Source organism: Vicugna pacos, chromosome 8 (assembly GCF_048564905.1).
Source record: "Vicugna pacos chromosome 8, VicPac4, whole genome shotgun sequence".
Lineage (NCBI taxonomy): Eukaryota > Metazoa > Chordata > Mammalia > Artiodactyla > Camelidae > Vicugna > Vicugna pacos.
In genome coordinates, this window is record NC_132994.1 from 64,309,857 (window position 1) to 64,331,473 (window position 21,617).

A 21,617-nucleotide genomic window follows, 5' to 3' on the forward strand; every position below is an offset into this window, starting at 1 on the left:
CAGCAAGAGGAACTGTTTCCATCAGGAATGCTTCCTACATACAGAGGGGCCAAGTTGAAGGCACAAGGAAGGCAAACAGGTGTTTTGATTGAGAATCCTACATGTACCTTGATTGTCACCAGCGTCTTTAAACAAAGGAGAAAATACAAGTAAAAAGGTGGGGGGAGGACATCAAGGACAAGATGAATCTACCTGGCAATTCCAGAGGCTCTAGAAACAAAAATGGCCTGTAGACAATGGTTTATATAAACATGAAACAGACAGCTGTAAGAGGTAAAATACTGGTAACTGTAACAAACAAACTTTGTTTCATCACTGAAACAAATATCTGCCATGTGCTTGCCATTACCAGTCTCACAATGGATGAGGCAGTTATGTTATAACAGAAGGAGCAATAGATTAAACTGAGAACTTCTAGATTCAAATCCTAACCCTAGTGGGAGGTCCAAGGTAAGACACTTCAGTTCTCTGAAACTCATTCTCTTCATTTATGAACTGAAAATAACATCAACGTTTCACAGAGCTGTGAATCATTAAATAAGGCTATAAGGGAAAGTACTGAGCACTGGGAATGGAGCACAGGATACACTCAACTTTCTAAATGTGAATCCATAATTACAAAAGTATCTCAAAATTAACAGAGACTAACAACAAAATACACATTTATGATGGCACACATGAAACTCAAGTATGTCTCCTATGTGATGTTTTATTTTAGAAAAATATGAAATTCACTGAGAAGTCATCTTGTAAATAAACTACACTGAAACTACTTAGGAAGGCAGTTATCATTTCTTCAGTGGGAGAATGGGTTAGGAAGAGACAATTGAGAAAAAGCGACAAACTAGTTAGGACCTGTTTAAATCATGTTTATGTGACACTGGGTGAAAAACTTCACAAGATTATGCATCAAGTTCCTTCTCTGTAATGAGGAATTATAAAATACTTATTGCACAGATTCATAGACATAGAATACAAACTGGTTGCCAAGGGGGCGGGGGGTGGGAAGGGACAGACTGGGATTTCAAAATGTAGAATAGATAAACAAGATTATACTGTATAACACAGGGAAATATATATACAAGATCTTGTGGTAGCTCACAGCGAAAAGAATAATGTGACAATGAATATATATATGTTCATGTATAACTGAAAAATTGTGCTCTACACTGGAATTTGACACAACATTGTAAAATGACTATAACTCAATAAAAATGTTTTAAAAAATAGCAAATAAATAAATACTTACTGCATATATATATCCCAAATGACAAAATTTAATTAGCTTTCTGGGAAAAAGCCCCACAGAAGAGCTACTGGGCGGTACTACTGGACCAGAACTATACTGCTTAGGCCAGCAGCTCACTGATAGTTCCTGAATGTACTTATTTGATTCTTTGGATCATATAGCTATAATTATCACATGCGGAAAAAAAGAATTCATAAAAATCATGAGAAATAAAGTGTTACAGAAAAAGAAAGTAGTCCTAAAGTTCCTAGTACAATTTAGCATTGCACGGTGAATTACTGCCAGAGTGAAACCTTTTAAAAACGTTGCATCGACAATCAAAAACCCACATGATTTCAGCATACCACAGAGTCAACCTTCAGGGTGGTATGCCACTACCAGGAGTTTATATGACGTGTATATGCATACGTGGGAAATGCCACATGCTTAGGGATAGGACATAATACACAGAAAATAAACGATTAGCAACTTGACCGTCCATTAGTAGGACTGGTTCAATAAGTTGTGACACATACGTTCAACAGAACACTGTGCCACACTGAAAAGAATATTGTCATTTTATACACTGATATAAACTATCTCTTTGATGTGTTATAAAACAAAAACTGCAAGGTACAGAAATAGTATGTATAGCTTGCATCCACTTGTGCTTTCCTTTTCTAAAGGAGAAAACTCTGTGTATATTTCTTTTTTAGAGGAGAAAACTATATATATATATAATATATATACAGGAAAAACATGAAGTGAAATTCTAAACATCAAATAAATATATACTATATATGTGTATAAACATACATATTTAAATATGTGAAATTATATGTATTTAAAGAATATATGTAGAAGGTTACAAAAGAAACAGGTAGCAGAGGCTGCCTCTGGGAAGGGAAACTGGGTAGATGAGCAGCAGGAGTGGAAGGGAGACTGTGTTCCACCACCTTTTCATAGATCTTTTCAATTTTGTACCATATGGCAACTAAAACAAACACGCTTTAGGGAAAAAAAAATTTTTAAGAGTTTTGCCTCTAGAAGAACCAAACCACCACCAGGTCATAATAACTGCTTTGGAAACATGTCATGTCTACAACGGGTAACTGTAAGCAATTAGTTATAGTCAAACATAGAAAACATTCATCATCAGTTTAAAATACACATAATGCACATTCACACACACCCTCTTCTATCTTACGTGCCAGACAACAGTTACATGAAATCAAACGGCAGCAGTTACACCCCTGAACATCTCTAACAGCACTGTCAAAGGAGACACATACACACACACGCACAAGCATGCAAAGCAGAACAGAAACAAAGAAAGATGAACCAACATACCTTTTCCTTTCCATTTAACCTTCGCAACAGACTGGCTGAAGTCCACATGTATTCTTCTGTCATCTATAAGTACATTGTCCATTTTGAAGAACGCTTTCTCACAATCTTCTTCCTGACAGTAATTATAAAAACTCAAGTATAAATCATTATGGAAAAGATTCCTGCAGCTAGAACAAATACTGAAAGTACAAAAAGTTTCTTGTTACTAAAACTAAAAATTTGAATACTTATTTATGCACCAAATGCTGTTAAATGTTTGGGGTCTATTATTTCAATTAACTCTGATAACAACCCTATGAGGTATTGTCTATTATTACTTCCGTTTTCTCAAAGAGAATACAGATACTTAGAGGTACAGAAGTTGCCAAAGGTCACACAATTGGCAAGTATGAGAACCAGAATTTGCACCAAGGCAGTCTGATTACAGTGCAAATACATGTACTTGCCAGTAGTGTTATATAAATCCACAATCCCTTTTACTCAAAATCCCAAAATATCCTGAATATTGAAAGCTGTTTTTATAAATTTGGTGTTAAAATCCATGTGACAGCAAAACCTGACCTAGATTTTAGATTATTCCACTAAGTATGAACATTAATTTGTTTCATCACAGAAGTATTTTTGTGACTGTGGAATGCTGACCCAGAGGATTATCAAATTCACAGATATGTGTACATGTACACACACACACACACATATACACACGTAAGAATTGCCTTTCTAAATTCTGAAAAAGTTTGAAATGGAAAAAATAGCTATTCCCAAGGGTTTTGGATAATAGATTGTGGGCCTATGATACCAAGGTATGTGTTACACAGAAATTCTTCTGTCAGTAACGTCACGAACCCTACATCTCCATTTCTGACATCTGAAGACTGGAAATGACACATTTCAACCCAGCACTGATCAATTTTCTCCTAGATTCCTGGAAACTCATTTTTTGGTCTGGTCACAACTCAACTAGAAACAATTCAAAGAGAAGCAGATAAAAGAACCAGTTATAATCATATTTATTCATTATGTATGTCAAGAATTAAACCAATTATAAACTCCATGACTATATACACAAAGTTTCATTCATCTTTGAATCTATATCATTTAGAACATCATCTGGCACATGGTAGGCAATTAATGTATATTTGATTAATCTAATTGATTATACTTATAATTCCAGACATAATTCCATCACTGTGCCATTTCCCTAAAGAAAAAGTTCTCTGATACTTTTTTTCAGGAGGAGAATATTTGTACTCGATGAATGTATACTCAAACAATAGTTAAGGAATCTCTTCAAAATTGAGATTAAAAATATATATGGAAATTAAAAGGACAAAACTATCCAAATTTTCAAGACAATTTCAAGAACAAAGTTGGAGGACTCACACTACCAGATATTAAGACATTGTAAGGTTATAGTAATTCACACAATTTGACAGGGGTGTGAGGACAGACAAACAGACTGGTATAACAGTACAGCATCCAGAAATGGACTTCACATGTATGTGGACACCTGATTTATGACAAAGGTGGTACTGAAGAGCTGTGTGAACAGGTAACCTTTTTAATGAATTGTGCTGGGTATCCTGGCTATCTAATAAAAGAAAAATGAAATTTAACATGATTCACATAGTACAAAATCAAATTTCAGATCTAAACGGGAAAGATAATTTCAGAACAAAGCTTCAAAAGACAGTAAAGAGAATATTTTCATGACTTCGGAGTAGGCAAGTATTTTTAAAACAGGCCATAACAAGGAAGAAAAATACTGACAAACTGAACTAAAAATTAGAAATTTCTCCTTATCAAAAGACACCATTAAGAAAGGGGAAAGGCAATCCACAGAGCAAAAGATGCTTGCAACACATACAACCAAAAAAAGTTTGTATCCTGAAAATATAAAAAATTCTTACAAATCAATAAAAAGGTAGCAAATACCCAATCAAAAAGTGGCCAAGTCTTGAACAGGTACTTCATTTAAAAAAGAACATTCAAAGGACAATAAACATATGAAAAGGGGCTCAATCAGGGAAATGCAAAGTAAAACCACAGTAAGATACCACTACACATCCACCAGAATGTAAAATCTAAAAGACAGACCATATCAAGAATTGGTAAAGATACAGAGTAATAGGGACTCTCACACATTGCTAGTAGAAGTGAAAATTATGACGATCCCTTTGGAAAACTGATTGGAATTATCTCCTAAAGCTATACCTACTCAGCAATTCACTCTTGGATATATACCTAACAAAAATGCATATCTGTACACTGAAAGACATGATAGAAACGGTTTACAGTACTACATTCATAACAGTCAACTGGAAAGGACCAAAATGTCCATCAAAAGCAGAAAAGAACTCTAGTTTATATACACACAATGAAATATTGTATGTCAATGAAAATTTACATACACACAATAAAATACCATATCAATGAAATTAACCAAAAAAAGTTAAAAACTATATGCAATAATGTATAAATCTTACAAATGTAACAATGAGCAAAAGAAGCTAGACACAAAAAACACACACTATGTTTACACTGATACCAAGTTTAAAATTAGACAAAATAAATCTATGATACCAGAAGTAGCAGTGATGGGAAGTTATCGGAAGGGGACAGAATGGGGGCCTCGGGGATTCTGGTAACTTTCTTCTGCTAACATTTTTATTTCTTGACTTGGGTGGTGATTTACATGGGTGTATTAACTCAGATAATTTATCAAGATGTTCACTCATGAGGCTACACGTTTCCTGTATGTATTTTATTCTTCAGTTTTTTTAAAAAATTTGACCAGATTATCCAAAGCATAGAGAACTTGTCTAACATGAAAAAAAAAGACTCAGTAATGAACACTTAAAAAGAGGCTACCACTCATGAGAATTATAAAGCAGAATAATGTAGTTTAATGTGATTTTCAAGGACAAGAAAGGCTGCAAAAGAGCCATCAAAAATTGAAATGCTGAATCATGATAAAGAATTCACAGATTCTAGAATCACCCTACGCTCTACAGTTGACCTATTCGCGGTGAATGGTACACCTGCAGAAGACTGAGAAACACAGGCAGTCATTAGTTTATCTGACAAAAACGAAACGAAATTATACTCGTGAGCAAATCAACAACATAATCCTTAGTGTTAATGATGGAATCACACTATCAAGTCGACATAAATATTTATAGCAACCTGAAGGTAGAGATCTCTTTCCTGCTGACACCAATGTACCCTGTAATTATTACTTCTGGTACACCTGGCACCAGGTCTAGGTATAATTTGTTACATGCTGTCTTCCTCAACCATCTATTATTCATCTTATACCCCTAGGACCTATCACAGTGCCTGAAATATAGGTGTTTGACAAATGCTTTGGAATAGCTGTAACTTAGAATGAGCTACTACTCAACACATGTCAGTCCAAAGCTGCATGAAGAAACAGCATAGTCTCACATAATGGCTAAAATCATTAGGAACAGAATCAGACATACCTAAGTTCAAATTCTAGGAGCAAATACAAGCTCTTTTATTTACCAGATGAAGAAAAGTACAGAAAAGAAATAGAATTAATACAAATATTCCTAGTCACTGTATAACTCACATTTAAATTTGATGGGGTTTTTTGCGGGCAGGGGTGTTAATTAGGCTTACTCATTTATTTATTTTTTTAGAGGAGGTAGTGGGGATTGAACTGAGGACCCTGTACATGCTAAGCACGTGCTCTACCACTTGAGCTATACCCCCCTCTAAATTTGATGGTTTTTTAAAAATACCCAAAATTTATGAGTATTAACAATGTTTTATATCTGAACAATTTTATAAATATAGGTAGTAGTTAATATCTGTTACATAAAATGTTAACTGAGTTATTAACTATTTCTTTGAAAATAAAACAGTAGGACAGAAGGCTATGACATTCATTGGGTGCATGATTTTAAACAAGTCATCACCACATTGTGCCTCAGTTTACTCATTTGGAAAAGAAGGACAGTACAAATCTCACAGAGTTGTGAGGATTAAATGTAGGTCATGTAGCAAAATGTCTGCTTAAAGAAAGTTACCTGAATACATAAACTATCATTACTATTCTAGATCTAGAAAGTACTAATCCAATACTCAAGTTTTATTCATAAGGAAGGTAATGCCCAGAAGAATTCTAAATAAAATGTCAGATATCATAGAATAGCTAGTCAGTGACAGAGCTCAGATTAATATCTAGATCTTAACACCCAGTCCACTTTTCTATTACTCAATTACATATTTACCTAAATAACACTGAAAAATTATTTATAGAATGAGAAAGACTTTACCTGAAACTTAAAAATTTTTATGTTCACATTCACATAGGCTGAACATAAACCTAAAGTAAAACATACACTAACATTAACAGATGTCAAATTTATCCCCTAATTTGAATATAATAAAGTTATTTTTCCAGGTGCCTAAAGAAAGGGCAAACTGATTTTCTAATCTTAGAGACTAAAAAAGTTCTACAATTTTTCACACTTTAATACCATATAAGAACAAAATAAATACAAACTTAATATATTTATATTATGACCTACTTTTTCAAATTCAATAAAAGCATAACAGAGGGATTCTCCAGTCTTCCAATCCCGGATAACTTCACAACTGAAAGAAAGTTTGGAAAAAAGTGACTTTAAAGAAAAAGCATTTACTCTCACTTTTCAAAAGTAAAAAACAAAATAAGCCAGTTATTAAAGGCAAAGTTAAATTCACAGAACTGTATTTCTCCAAATTTCAATAATAATTATTTTTTAAATAATAGTTTGCCAGTCTAGTAACTAAATTATTCAGATTCTACTATAAACGTCCTACCTAGGCCTACAATCCTAAATTTCTAAAACATTTAAGAAAGAATAAGATAAAAATATTTAACTGTCCTTTGACAAAAGGAAATTACTGCTAAAAGTTCTTTTAAATCATAATTTATTTCTAGTCCAAATATAGGTGAATCATAGACTAGCTAATGTTACTGTAGAATAATGTATGTACATTCATACATATAGACATGTTTAGCAAACTTATAATTTGGGGGTTTTGAATTTTACTTTTTAAATTTTTTAAACAACTTAATTGTGGTATAATTTCTGTACAGTAAGTTACACATATTTCAGATGTACAATTTGATTAATTTTGACAGATGTATACACCTATGAAACTATCACTACAAACAAGGTACCTAACATTTCTATCACTACCTAAAGGTTTTAAATTTTTATATAAACCAAATTCAAATTTAGTCAAATTAGGTATAGTTATTACACAGAACTAATCCATCTTAATAACTAAGTGAAAGAGCCAATAAGGTTGGCCCTGGCTTGATGCTTTTTCCTCATGCATCTTAACTCTCATTTTAGAAACATGAAATAAAACAAAGAAATAAAACACTGTGACAGGAAGGAAAAGTTATCACTTCACAGCACATGGTTCAGCTGTTAACGATAATTAAATACACATTAAAATGGAAACACTGAGCAAGGATCTAACCAAAATTATGACATAAACAAAGCAGGAGGCAAGAATGAAGGGGGGAGGACAGAAACAGAAGGGAATCCTCATCTTCCTTAGCAAGAAGTCAGTCTATAATGTCTACAGTTAAAAAAAAATAAAAATAGCAATAATGGAGTATTTTTTATAAACACGATATATTGTAAGTGGGTGGAGAAATAAAATCAGGTAGTCTTTTACGGTAAGATTTTTCTTTCAATAGGAAGAATAAAAAATGGCTTCATAGAAGAAAAAAACATGAAAGGACATTCTAAACATAAAATAATACTTTTAAATCAATTACAAAATATTCCCCTTTCTCATAGAAATACTAGCATTGCATTGATAATGCCAGGAAAATAAATTGAAAGAAAAATTTTAGAAAATTTATATTCAAATTACTTTTGGTTGCTAGAAATTCTAGGGAGAATTTAAATGGACAGATATTTAAAATACTAAAGAAGGTTACTGAAAATAGTAAAGAACTAGACTTAAACTGTTTCATTCACTTCCTGTTTTAGAGTTGAAAATGCCTGTGTTGGTAGTGAGAGATTCATTCAATTCATATTTTTTTTCATACATATTTTCATTCCCTACCATCCAAAAGACTCATCTGTAAAACTCACCAGTATAAAATTCGCCTAGAGTTCACAGACTCAACAAAAATGTCATTAGAAAATGACCAACTAATACCTAATTTTTCTAAATCTTTCACTAATTCTAGAGATTACCTTCTTATTGGCCCAAATCTTGAGAATATTATCTCCAGATCTTCATCTGTGGTTACTGGATTCAATTTACATACAAACAGCACATTTTCTGGAGGTTTAATATCTGCATCAGGTAGGTCTCCCACCTAAATTACAGATAAACAAGAATATAAATCAACTCCTTTGTTTAATTTCCACTATAAATATCCTATCCAAGCCCACAATGTTGATTTCCCTAAAACATCTAAACTTACATTATAAACTGCAGGCTCAGGAAAAGAAATCTAAATAGACTTCGAAATTCAAAACTCCACTCTTCCTGGCAGTAACAATATTAATAGCCAAAACATTTACCTGACTCTGACTTCGTGTGAATACTTTACTTAGCATTTCATATACATTTTTGCCAATTCTTAAAATAACCATGCAATTTCCATTTTAAAGATGAGTAAAGTGAAATGGTTAAAAGGTTAAATAACTAACTTGCCCAAGGCTATACAGTTGTAAGCAACAGAGTTGGGACTTGAACCCAGGTCTACCTGGCTTCAAAGCCCGATTTTATCTCCACTTTTTCTTCACCAAGTATTTGATATATTTTAAAAAGAATTTATGTAAACTTTATCTAAGTTATGAAATATGAAAATAAAGGATACCCATGATGCCACCAACTAGCTTAAGAACTAAAATGTCCCCTGATGCCATCATCCCTCTGCTTCTCTCACCACAAATGAGCAATTTTTAGTTTTCCTTTTTGGCTAGTCCCTTACATATCTATAGTTTTACCACATCTCTATATGGTCCGCCAGCCTGCCTTCTACTATAAGGAAGAGCACTCCTTTATTATCTACTTATCATATATTCATTATTAGTTTGGACTCATGGATTCCTTTTTTTGTTTTTAATAAACAGACTTTTATTTTATTGAGCATTTTTAGGTTTAAAGAAAACCTGAACATGAAGTAGAGTTCTCATGGACTCCACCCTTCTCAACAGTTTACCTTTTTAATTAGCATTTTGCATTACTGTGGTACATTTGTTACAATTGGTGAGCCAATATTGATAGATTATTAACTGAAGTCCATAATTTACATTAGGAGTCACTCTTTGTGTTGTACATTCTATAGATTTTGACAAATGCCATGTATCATACAGAATAGTTTCATGCCCCTAAAAATCTTCTGTGCTCCGCCTATTCATCCTTCCTTCCCCATAACTACTGGCAACCAGTGATCTTTTCTTACTGTTTGCACAGTTTTGCCCTTCCCAGAAAGTCATACAGTTGGAGTTGTACAGTGTGTAGCCTTTTCAGATTGGCTTCTTTTATTTAGCAATATGTATTTAAAGTTCCTCTATGTCTTTTCATGGCTTAATAGCTCATTTCTATTAATAATTACATAGTATTCAATATGGGTATACCACAGTTTGTTTATCTATTCACCTATTAAAAACATCTTGGTTGCTTCCAAGTTTTGGCAAGTATGAATAAAGCTACTATAAACATTTGTGTGCAGATTTTTGTGTGGACATAATTTTTAACTCATTTGAGTAAATACCTAGGAGCACAATTGCTGGATTGTATCACTCAGCTTTGTAAGAAACTGCCAAATTCTCTTCGAAAGTGAATTACCACTTTACATTCTCACCAGCAATGAATTAGACTTCTAATGTGCTTATTAAACTGTTTGTTTTTAATTTTTTTTAATTCAGTAAAGTTTTCTTGAATTACAATCTTTAATATTTGTTCCTTCAGACTAGTGATGCTAGTATGAATTTTAGAATAATGAATCTAAAAGCTCTACTATATAAAATAACAGTAATAAAAACTTAAATTATTATCTACTATTCCAATATTTATTGATAATTTATGTGAATGAAAGGTATACCTTTTCCACAAAAATAAGAAATGGAAAAAATGCCTAGTAGGTCAGTTAATCAACTACTAAATAACTCTTCCCCAGATATTTTTAGTAATACAGAAATGGAGTATATTTTAGAGTGTTCAATTTCTGCCTAGGTTTATTTTACCCTATTAAATTCTGCTACTAAATCTCAATACTTGAGATGTATAAAGAATTATTCTTGAATACACTGAAAATTCAGTCCAAAAAAATTCTTTAAAAATGAGGCGGGTATAAACAATTGAGATCCAATTAATATTTGTTAAGTTGGATACCCACTTACCATTTTTTAAAAAGGCCCTTGTCTCTATATTGAAAATGGAATCAAATTTGTTTACTTTCGTATGTATTATTATGTCATATAAAATTCAATCCAGAAAAAAATTCTTAGCTAAATTTTTAATATTTTAAGACTATCAAAAAGCCAGAAATAAACTCACAGAGAATATGTATTAAATATATTGCTGAACAAGTGTTTGAACAAAGTAATTATCTTACCATTTCTAACAGAATAGCCTGAGTTTTGGCTTCTTTTTCTGCCTTTATTTCTTCTACTTCTTCAGCTGATCTTCCTTTGAAATCATCTATTTCTTCATCTGCTCCTATTCGACCACTCTGTAAGGCAGAAGTTACTCAGATATACATTTAAAGAATAGAAACATCTAAAAAACATGGGAGACATTATGCTTTATTCTTAGTTTCAGCAAATATGTTAGAATAAAACACATTTGTTTCACAAATGTGAAAAAACTTACAAACTTATGAAAACTGGTTTAAATTAATTCAAAAATTACTAGCCAGATTAGGCTTCTAATTTATTTTTAAATCAAAATAAACATTTATATAAAAACTACCTGATATCCAACTAAGAGGTGAATACAGAAGATAAATGATCTTAGAAATTAAGCATCAAATTCCAATTATAAGGAAAATTCAGCTTTGAGGAAACCTAATAAACAGAAATTTATACATTTAAAGACCTGAAGGAAATGTCTCCTTTATTCCACAGAGATTTCTGGGTTCTACCCTGGCTCCAGAGTATCCCCAGTTGACAAGTTCCTTCACAAGATGATAATTTAATTTAGCCTTAAAGCTACATACACTCTTATTTAGAGTTAAGAGATAAGATAAACATTTTCCCAAGGTGTTCATATAAACTTCCAGAGCTAAAGATGTTCTGGTGGAACAGAAACTAAAGAAAGCATATTAGGGAACTAGATACCTAGAAAATGAGTATCACCATGGAAGAGAAAAAAAACTCTAAATTTGTCCTAGTATTCTTGATCAAGCAAGATAATCATCCTGAAGAAGTAAGTTCAATAGTCTATAAAGTTAAATCTATGCAAAGCACTAATATGTATGTATGTTCAATCACAAGATGACTCTACTTACATCTAGTTGCTCCCTTGTGGGTTCTGGTGATCGATCAGGAATTAATAAATCAGGAGGGTCATCAAATGGATCATCTAAAATCACTGTATGATTTATCCTTACAAAATAAATCCAAGTCAAATGTTACGTGTATGTTATTTCAAAACCCATGTTTTACTTTTTATAACAATAAGAAATGTTTTAAGTAACTCTAATGCCAGGAAGACTGTAAGTTCTTAAATGTTATTGCACAAGGATATTACTAGAGTATACTTTCACAATTATTGTACTATTTTTCATTGTTTGATACTATATTTATTACTCTACATTACACTAAGGTATAATATGAATGTGTAAATCTTTGTGATTTTGCCATATTTCTCAATAATCTGTATTTTTAAAAAACTAAATTAGAGGATTAATAATTCCTTCTGACACAAGCAGTTATAAATAATTAGTACAAGTGCCTTGTTTTTTTTTAAAAGAGGTCTTCTCTATTACAAAGATTCTTAGAGTCTTGTATTAATTCACAGTTCAGAATTATCCAAAAATCAATACTCTGTACGCCATCACCTCTACATACCAAACAACACAGCATCAAAACATTCTAGTACATTGAGATAGTAAACCGTACATACCTGATATCTTGATATGGTACAAAGTCCTTATCAACAAAGGTCTCGTTAATCTTCTTAATTATGTCCATGCCTTCCGTCACCTCACCAAACACTGTGTGAACACCATCAAGGTAATCTAGATTATCTCCCGTAGTAATAAGAAACTATATAGAAAGACATAGAATAAACACAAAAATATACATGTAATTCAAACTGAAATCAGTTACACACTGACAAAAAATACACAAAAGTAAGACTCTATATTAACTGCAAGAATTCTTACCCACTTGTCACTAGTACTAAATAAAAAGCACAAAGCTTGAACATAAAATATCAACACATACACAGATGCTCTCCTAACTGTTTAAAATACTTGAACAAACCAAATCTCAGTTTCTTCACACGTAAACTGTAAGAAAAAAAAAAGCTTCTACCCCAATGGGGCTGTTGTGACAATGAATTAAAGGTGCTCAACATAACCTGTTTTGAAGTAAGTAACAAACACTGAAGGGAAACAGGCCACAGTGTGAACAGTGATGATCCATGAAAGTGGGACTGGGCTTGTGGGTAATGTTATTTTCTCCTTTGTACTTCTCTGTATTTTCTAAATTCCTCACAATGGACATGCCTTACATTTAAAAGAACAACATAATAAAGCTTTTTTTATATGGAAAAAAATAGTGCAATCTTTTTCTTCTAACAAATACCTTTGATCAAAATTCTCCCCTGATGATAGTTCAAAAAGATAATTTTCTGGGATCCCTCCAGCAAAACTCATCTCCTCACCCATTTCCTAACCTGAGATCCATGCTGATCGCTGCCATTGTTCACCATGGACACAGTGCCTTTCTTCTTGTGCTTAATTCTTGGCACTTTTTCAGCCTCAAAAAAGCTTGCCTGATCACCATACAGTTGACTAAAAATACACATAAAAAGGTTATAAAATATAAGTACCTTCAACATGAAATACAGGACTAGAGTTATATATAGGGCACTAGAGTTAGCATATAGAGTTACCATTTCTTTATAGAAATGTCACTATGATTCAAAATAGTCTTTTTTTTGCTTATAGACATTTATGGAACTTGGGGGGAAAATCTATACTTGAACCATATTTTAAGATGCAGATTGAAACATGCTAGTTAACATTGTTAAGAGGCAAATCTATTTTCACTCATTTAAAAATAAAAGAACTTACCCAAAAACAGATTCTCCTCCACGGCCAGTCCCTGTTGGATCACCAGTCTGTATGATAAAATCCCTCTGTAACATTTAGGATGCTTTGTTAATTCACAGAGTTTGCTAGATGGTTCCAGTAACAAAGAATATAACTAATATCCACTAACTCACCTGTACATTGTGAATAAGGCAATAATTGTAATATTTTATTTTACACAACTTCAGGAAATTCAAACAAGCTGAAAGAAAGTAAATACTAAGTTTATTACAGTAGTTCACAAATATATTTTTAATCAAGTAAAAGTACAGTTAGTGTAATTTAATTTCTAAATTATCATACAAACCCCCCCAAATGGTCAAATGTCCCAAGCCATTAAAAAAAGGTATAAGTTTAGAAAAAGGCAATATATTTCAAATTCTTTTTATTCTCTTTTTCCTTGGATTTCTTGGGCATCTGAGCTATGCAGAAAACTGAAACTTATCTTGGATAAGCAATCGTTTATTGATGGATTAACTTTGCAAGAGAAAAAAAAGAAAACTAAAGATATTATGATAGGAAATAATTGAACAGAGTATCTTGAAAATCAATACAGATTGTGTAAATTAGAGAATCAAATATCTGGGACCAATTTTTTTTTTACAATGATTGAGTAGCTCTTCACAAAAATCCATACACTTTCAGCTTTCTGAAATAAAATCACTCATTTATCCAATAAATATTGACTGAGTATCTTCTAGGTACTTGGCACTGCTGTTAAGTCAAATGCCACTAAACCTTGGTCTCTGCCCTTAACAAGTTCACAGTCTAGTTGTAGAGAAATAGGCTAACAAGTTCTCAAGGCACTAAGCTAGAAAACAGACAGAAAGATATATTAGGCAATACCTGCCCTCAAGGAGCTTCTAAACTAAGGTCCTTACACCTGAATACAAATAGTTACATACTGGGCATACTTGATAATACCACTTGTGTATTTAAATAGTACGACAGTAAAAAGTGGTTTTAAAAATGCCACAAGAGTTGAAAAGATAGATTGTTCCTGGCTGGGGAAATGAGAAGCCCTCACAGAGGCTTAAGGTGAGCATTAAAAGAACTGGATTGGCAGAGAGTTAAGAGCGGACATTTCAGGCCTGGAAGACATTATGATATGGTCTAGAAGTGGGAATTTAAATGTTTGGGGGAGGGTCCAGAAGACTGGTCTAACTTCTATAATACTCCAGTATTACAGAGTAATAGAAGATAAAAAGGCTAGAGGGGTAAGGTAGGGCCAAGTTACTGGAGGATCTTGAATATCAGGCTTTTGATCATTTTTTCTAGAAAAATATATTTCTGGGCTCACTATTCAACATATAGGAATAGTCCTTTAACTAGAAAACAAAAATAATGGACCTAAGCAGTGATCATCAATGGCTACCAAAATCTTAACAGGAACACCGTAACAGGTGTATCAAGTTAGACAAGCCTAAACCCACTAATCAATTTTAACATCACAAAAAGATCCAACCAGACATCAAGTGCCTCCTGAATGTGACATAGTTGAAAGTAGAGGCTAGCTTATATGAAATATTCTTGCCAAAAACATTAAACCTGAATCTGATCAAGGTTCCAGATCCAAGTAAGCAATTTATGAGAAACAGAAGGGATAGAAGAATGTTAAAAAAATTATATACAACAAGGATGAAATCAGTGAAATCCAAAATGAGGAAAATGCTACAGAACAAATGACCCAAATTCTTTCTCAAAATTTTTTCAGGGAAAAAAATGGGGGAGAGTGCCAAGGGGAACCTACAGATTAAAAGATATTTAAGAGACATATAAACCAATATAATATATGGACCTTCTTACAGAACTGAAGACACTCTTACCACATAATCATGTTCTTTGGTATTTACCCAAAGGAGTCGGAAACTTAGGTCTAAGCAAAAACCTACACATGGATGGTTATAGCAGCTGTATTCATAACTGCCAAAATTTGGAAGCAATCATGATGTCCTTCAGTAAGTGAATGGATAATCTGTGGTACAATCACAATGCAATATTATTAAACACAAAAAGAAAAGAGATATCAAGCCATGAAAAACCATGGAGGACTCTAAAATGCATTTCACTCAGTGAAAGAAGTCAATCTGAAAAGGCTACATATTATATGAGTCCATCTATATAATATTCTGGAAGAAGCAAAACTATGGAGACATTAAAAGCTAAGTGGTTGCCAGGAGCTGGCAGGGGAGGGATAAACAGGCAGATCACAGAGGATTTTTAGGGCAGTGAAACTATTCTGTAAGATACTATAATGGTGGATTCATGTCACTATACATTTGTCCAAACCCACAATGTATACCACTAAGAATGTACCCTAATGTAAACAATGGAAGTTGGGTGATAATGAAATGTCAACGTAGGTTCATCTAAGGTACCACTGTAGTAACAAATGTACAGTATATACCATGTTACATGGTACAAACATTACAAATGTATTACAGAAGTACCACTCTGGTGGGGGATACTGACAATGGTGGTGGTTGTGCATGTGTGGGGTAGGGGACAGAGGGGAAATCTCTGTACTTTCACCTCAGTTTTGCTATGAACCTTAAACTGCTCTAATAAAGTCTTAATTTTTAAAAAGGTGGGGGAGAACCTGCAGATTAAAAGATATTTTTATCAACTAATCTAACATATGGCCCTTGTTTGGATCCTAATTCAAATTACCAAATATTCTTTTAAATGCCTAAGAGATAATAGAAAAATATGAATGATACTAAGGAATTATTGCTTATTTTTTAAGATGTGATAATTTGTGGTTATATTATCTTTTTTTAAGTATCATTTAAGATACAAATTGAAATAATTACAGATTAAATAAATGCCATGTAAAAAATTTATTATAAAAAAATCCACTGGAGGTGGGGATATAAATGAAACATGTATTCACAACTGTTAAATGAAACTGATCATCAGGACATGAGGGTTCATTTACATGATTCTTTCTATTTCTGGATATGTTTCAAGTTTTCTATAATAAAAAGTAAAAAAGGGGGAAAGAAAAAGAAGAGAGAGGGAGGAAAATAATTCTGAATATATTTACCATAGATTGATAAGTGAATCCCTGGACCCTGCTATCCTTAAAGCTTATCTCAGTAACATGAGGCGATCGATTATTTTCTTTGAGCCAGTTTGGGCTGACTTTCTGCCACTTGCACAGAGAGAGAGTCCTAATGCAAGTCCTAATGCAAAAGAGTAATGCAACAATGCAATTTGCATTACTCAATATAATGAATGTTTGGTGTGTGCCCTGAAAGTGTCAGACAGTGCACTAGGTGCTCAGGATATAGAGATAACTAAGGCACAGTCCCGGCTCTCTTAGAGTTTACATTCTTGAGAGGAGACCAAGACTTGCAAATAATTCCAGGACAAGAGGTAAATGTTACAACAAAATACCTGTTGTGTGATTTATAAAAGACCTGAGGCAGAACAGAAGAAACCGATCTAACTCTGCTTAGGGACACGGGAGAGCCTCACAGAAGAGATCATGCTTGACCTGTGATATGAAGAGTAAGCAGGAAGTTTGCCAAAAGGACAACAGTGGAGAGAAATGTAGGATAGAGGTAATAGTATAAAAAAGGCATTGATGTATGGTTGAGTCTGTAGTGCTGGGGTGGGGGTGCGGGGATAGCTGAGTGTGGGATAAAATGTAGTATGTCAGGAGGCACTCTTACTGTATTGTAGCTTGTTTCATCCTCTTTGATAATCCGCATTCCGGGGGGCAGGACTCCGATAGTAACTAATTTCTTCTGGGCTCCAGTTTCTCCCCACTCTGATACATTTTCCACACTGCTGCCTATTATCTTCCCAAAACAAGAAGTTTGCTACCTCCCTGCTTTTTAAACCTTTCAAAGACTCTGGTCATCAGTAGAGCACACAAGGCTATTCACGACCTGACCTAACCTAAAAACGTATACGAGCAGACGCGCAGCCTGCCATTCCACCGTCAAGCCACGCCAGCCTACTTGCTATTTCCAGAAAATTCCAAGCAAACTGTTACGAAAACCCTCGTTCCCACTCACCTTTGAAAGAACTAGTTCAAGTGTTCTGTATTCTTTGCTAGCTTCGCTTCCCCCGCCCCCAACCAGGAAGAATTACTCCAGTTCTCTGGTTTCCATGGCAACGTTCTTCCACTACAACACTTAAGAAATCAAATGGGCTGCCGCGCCTCCTTCCCACCAATGGAAAAACAAGACCCTGAAGGGCAAGACGCCCATCCCTGGGCTTGGCACGAAGTCTCGCATAGTGGGCGGTCAAGGAGTGTTTCTTAAGGTTGGGTGCACATCTCCGGACAGCCCTTTCTCCATCCAGGAGGGATGTCCATACTCACTGCTCCAAGCCCAATTTCCCTGCTTTCGTAAAGACTTACTGATTACACACCAAGAAATACGAGTTGTGTTCCTCTGGCTAGTAAAACGCAGTAAAGCCACGGGAGCTATGGGCATTGTATACGCAGCCTGTATCACACACATACACAGAGGTATTTAATAACCACAAGTACCCGCCACCCGACTGGCCATCACCGGATGCGGGAGAAGGGCTGCTCCTCGAAAAACAAAAAACTTTTCTAACCAAGACCCTCTAATGAAACAGCCCGGTCGAGGGCACCAGCAGCCCAGAAGCTGGAACCTTTCTAAACCGGAGACTAGGCAGAAAACGCAAAGTGGGGAAAGGAGACCGATGCCCAGCAAGAGGTGAGCGGGGCTCGGGCCTCACCGCGCGGCCGCTCCTCCGTGTACAAGTCGATGACGACGTCGCCCAAAGTGGTCTCCAGCAGAACCGCCATGGCGCCTGCTCCTCCTCTGCAACAAGCCCGGGGGGTGACAGGCGCAGCCGGACGTCATCTACGCCACGCGTCACCCTCGGCGCGACGCCTTTTTACGTCATCCTTCCGGCGACACCACCCTCTTCCGGGAGTCTCCTTATTGCTGCTCCGGTGGGTGTCACTCCCCGCCCTGCTGTGGGTCCCTGCCCCTTGCGCGGCCCTTTTGAAAATCCTTGACAGCCCTTGGCGACTGGCGCGGAAGACTGTCACTCAAAGAGGCTTCTGTGAAGGGTTTTGTGCCCGTTTTTGTGTCCATCTGATGAACAGGGCGGACCTCTGAGCGGCCCTTTAATGCTCCTCAGGCCATCTCCGTCGTAGCCCGAGGGCGGCTGCAGCGCCATCTTCCCCCGACTGAGACGACTACTGGGGTTTCCTAATGGATCTCTTATCGCCCTGAATCAGAAACTTTAGGCCTTAACGGTACAATTTGCTACTCAGAAAGGTGATAAACAGAGCTCTTTCCTGGCTAACCATGCCTAGGGCAGAGACTATACCTGTTATCACAGCAGATGGTGGATCCTTGGGGCGATAAGCTAAAAACCATAGACTTCAGCTCCAAATCTCTTCTGGTTTTATCAATACTCTTGATGAAATAAAATTCACACTTTAAGGCAAGACAAAAATGTAAAGGTAAAACTTCTTCTCTGCCTTTGGCCTCCTCCATCCCCTCCAGTGTGCATGGTGCATCTGCGTTATGTGTTAACCAAAGCTTTCCAATGGCAGAAATACCTATTCAACCTTAAAGATCAATTTTTCTTCTTCTGGGGCCAGCCATGTAACTCCTTAGAAGATAACTGTTCCTTTCTTAATCCTGTAAGAGGTCACGACCAACCACTCGCCTTACGTGTGCAAACATCTTTGATGAAATTTTTGTACAATGCCAGTATATCACTTCCTCTAAAGACGGTGATTGGTACAGCACAGACTAGTCAGATAACCTGTGGAGATACTGGGCCACGTCTAATGTAAGTTCTAAGCTTATATACTTAGGATCTTAATGTTAAAAGCTGTATTACTTGTACTCTGCCTGTTTTACAAGATTATGATTTCTTGCATTACCAAATGTGTAACTAAGCCTCCGATAAAAACAATGGTGACTAGGCAACTTGAAAGAATTGACCAAATACATAGTTTTATAAGCTCAATATTTGGGGGTTTGTTTATCCTTTTTTAAAAATTGTAGTTGATTTACAATGTTCTGTTGTTTTTAGTGTACAGCAAAGTGATTCAGTTATACATATATATACAAATATTCTTTTTCAGATTCTTTTCCATTATACTTTATAAGATATTGAATATAGTCCCCTGTTCTATACAGTAGGTCTTTATTGTTTATCTATTTTATATATACTAGTGTGTATATGTCAATCCCAAACTCCTAATTTATCCCTCCCAGCCCTTGGTAACCATCGCTTGTTTTCTATGTCTGTGTTTCTATTTCTGGTTTGTAAATAAGTTCATTTGTTTTTTTTTTTTTTTTTAGATTCCTAATATAAGTGATACATGATATTTGTCTTTCGAATTGGTAACTATTTTTAGCTTTTCAGAGAAACTCCATACTGTTTACCATAGTGGTTTCACCAATTTACATTGCTAGTAACAATGTAGGAGGGTTCCTTTTTCTTCACACCCACTCCAGCATTTATTATTTGTAGACTTTTTAATGATGGCCATTCTGATTGGTGTGAGGTGATACCTCATTGTAGTTTTGATTTGCATTTCTCTAATAATCAGCATTGCTGAACATCTTTCCATATGCCTATTGGCCACCCAGATGTCTTCTTTGGAGAAATGTGTATTTAGGTCATCTGCCCATTTTTTTGATTGAGTTGTTTTTATCAAATTAAGCTGTATGAGCTGTTTGTATATTTTGGAAATTAATCCCTTGTCAGTCATGTCATTTGCAAATATTTCCTCCCATTCCTTAGGTTGCCTTTTCATTTTCTTTATGGTTTCTTTTGCTGTGCAGAAGTTTTAAGTTTAATTATCTCCCATTTGTTTATTTCCATTACTCTAGGAGAAGGATCAAAAAAAAATATTGCTGTGATTTATGACAAAGAGTGTTCTACCTGTGTTTTCCTCTAGGAGTATTATAGTATCTGATCTTACACTTAGGTCTTTAATCCATTTTGAGTTTATTTTTGTATATGGTGTTAGAGAACATTCCAATTTCATTTTCACATGTAAGTGTCCAGTTTTCTCAGCACCACGTATTGAAGAGACTGTCTTTTCTCCATTATATATTCTTACCTCCTTTATCATAGATTAATTGACTATTAGCACATGGGTTTATGTCTGGGCTTTCTATCATTCCATTGATCTATGGGTCTGTTTTTGTGCCAGCACCATACTGTTTTGATTACTGTGGCTTTGTAGGATAGTCTGAAGTCAGGGGCCATGATTCCTCCAGTTTCATTCTTTTTTCTCAAGATTGTTTTGGCTGTTAGGGGTCTTCTGTGTTTCCATACAAATTTAACAATTTTTTGTTCCAGTTCTGTGGAAAATGCCATTGGTAATTTGACAGGGATTGCACTGAATTTGTATAATGCCTTAGGTAGTCTAGGCATTTGAACAATATTGATTCTTCTAATCCAAGAACAAAGTATATGTTTCCATTTGTTTGTGTCATCTTCAATTTCTTTCATCAGTGTCTTATAGTTTTCGGACTACAGGTCTTTTGCCTCCTTAGGTAGGTTTATTCCTAGGTATTTTATTCTTTTTGATGCAATAGTAAATGGGATTGTTTTCTTAGTTTCTTTTTCTGATATTTCATTGTTAGTGTATAGAAATGTTACAGACTTCTGTATATTAATTTTGTATCCTGTAACTTTGCTGAATTCATTGATGAGCTCTAATAATTTTCTGGTAGTGTCTTTAGGATTTTCTATGTATAG

At 34.7% G+C, this 21,617-nt stretch overlaps 1 protein-coding gene across 2 annotated transcripts in view; it reads right to left on the reverse strand.

Annotated features, from left to right (window-relative positions):
• The window catches only part of PPIL4 (peptidylprolyl isomerase like 4), a 30,360-nt gene extending 11,590 nt beyond the window's left edge, over nucleotides 1–18,770 (reverse strand). The window contains exons 1-10 of one of the 2 annotated variants that reach the window (XM_006197737.4): nucleotides 18,615–18,770; nucleotides 14,030–14,097; nucleotides 13,878–13,942; nucleotides 13,478–13,595; nucleotides 12,701–12,843; nucleotides 12,084–12,180; nucleotides 11,190–11,306; nucleotides 8,815–8,939; nucleotides 7,138–7,204; nucleotides 2,579–2,690 (exon numbers count right to left, since the gene is read on the reverse strand). In XM_006197737.4, coding sequence (XP_006197799.1) covers nucleotides 2,579–2,690; nucleotides 7,138–7,204; nucleotides 8,815–8,939; nucleotides 11,190–11,306; nucleotides 12,084–12,180; nucleotides 12,701–12,843; nucleotides 13,478–13,595; nucleotides 13,878–13,942; nucleotides 14,030–14,097; nucleotides 18,615–18,684 — 982 coding nt within the window. In that variant the 5' untranslated portion in view covers nucleotides 18,685–18,770. Of the gene's footprint in view, nucleotides 1–2,578; nucleotides 2,691–7,137; nucleotides 7,205–8,814; nucleotides 8,940–11,189; nucleotides 11,307–12,083; nucleotides 12,181–12,700; nucleotides 12,844–13,477; nucleotides 13,596–13,877; nucleotides 13,943–14,029; nucleotides 14,098–17,572; nucleotides 18,331–18,614 lie in introns of those variants that run through there. The other variant, XM_031679968.2, reaches the window with a different exon arrangement.
• Nucleotides 18,771–21,617: the final 2,847 nt, after the last annotated feature.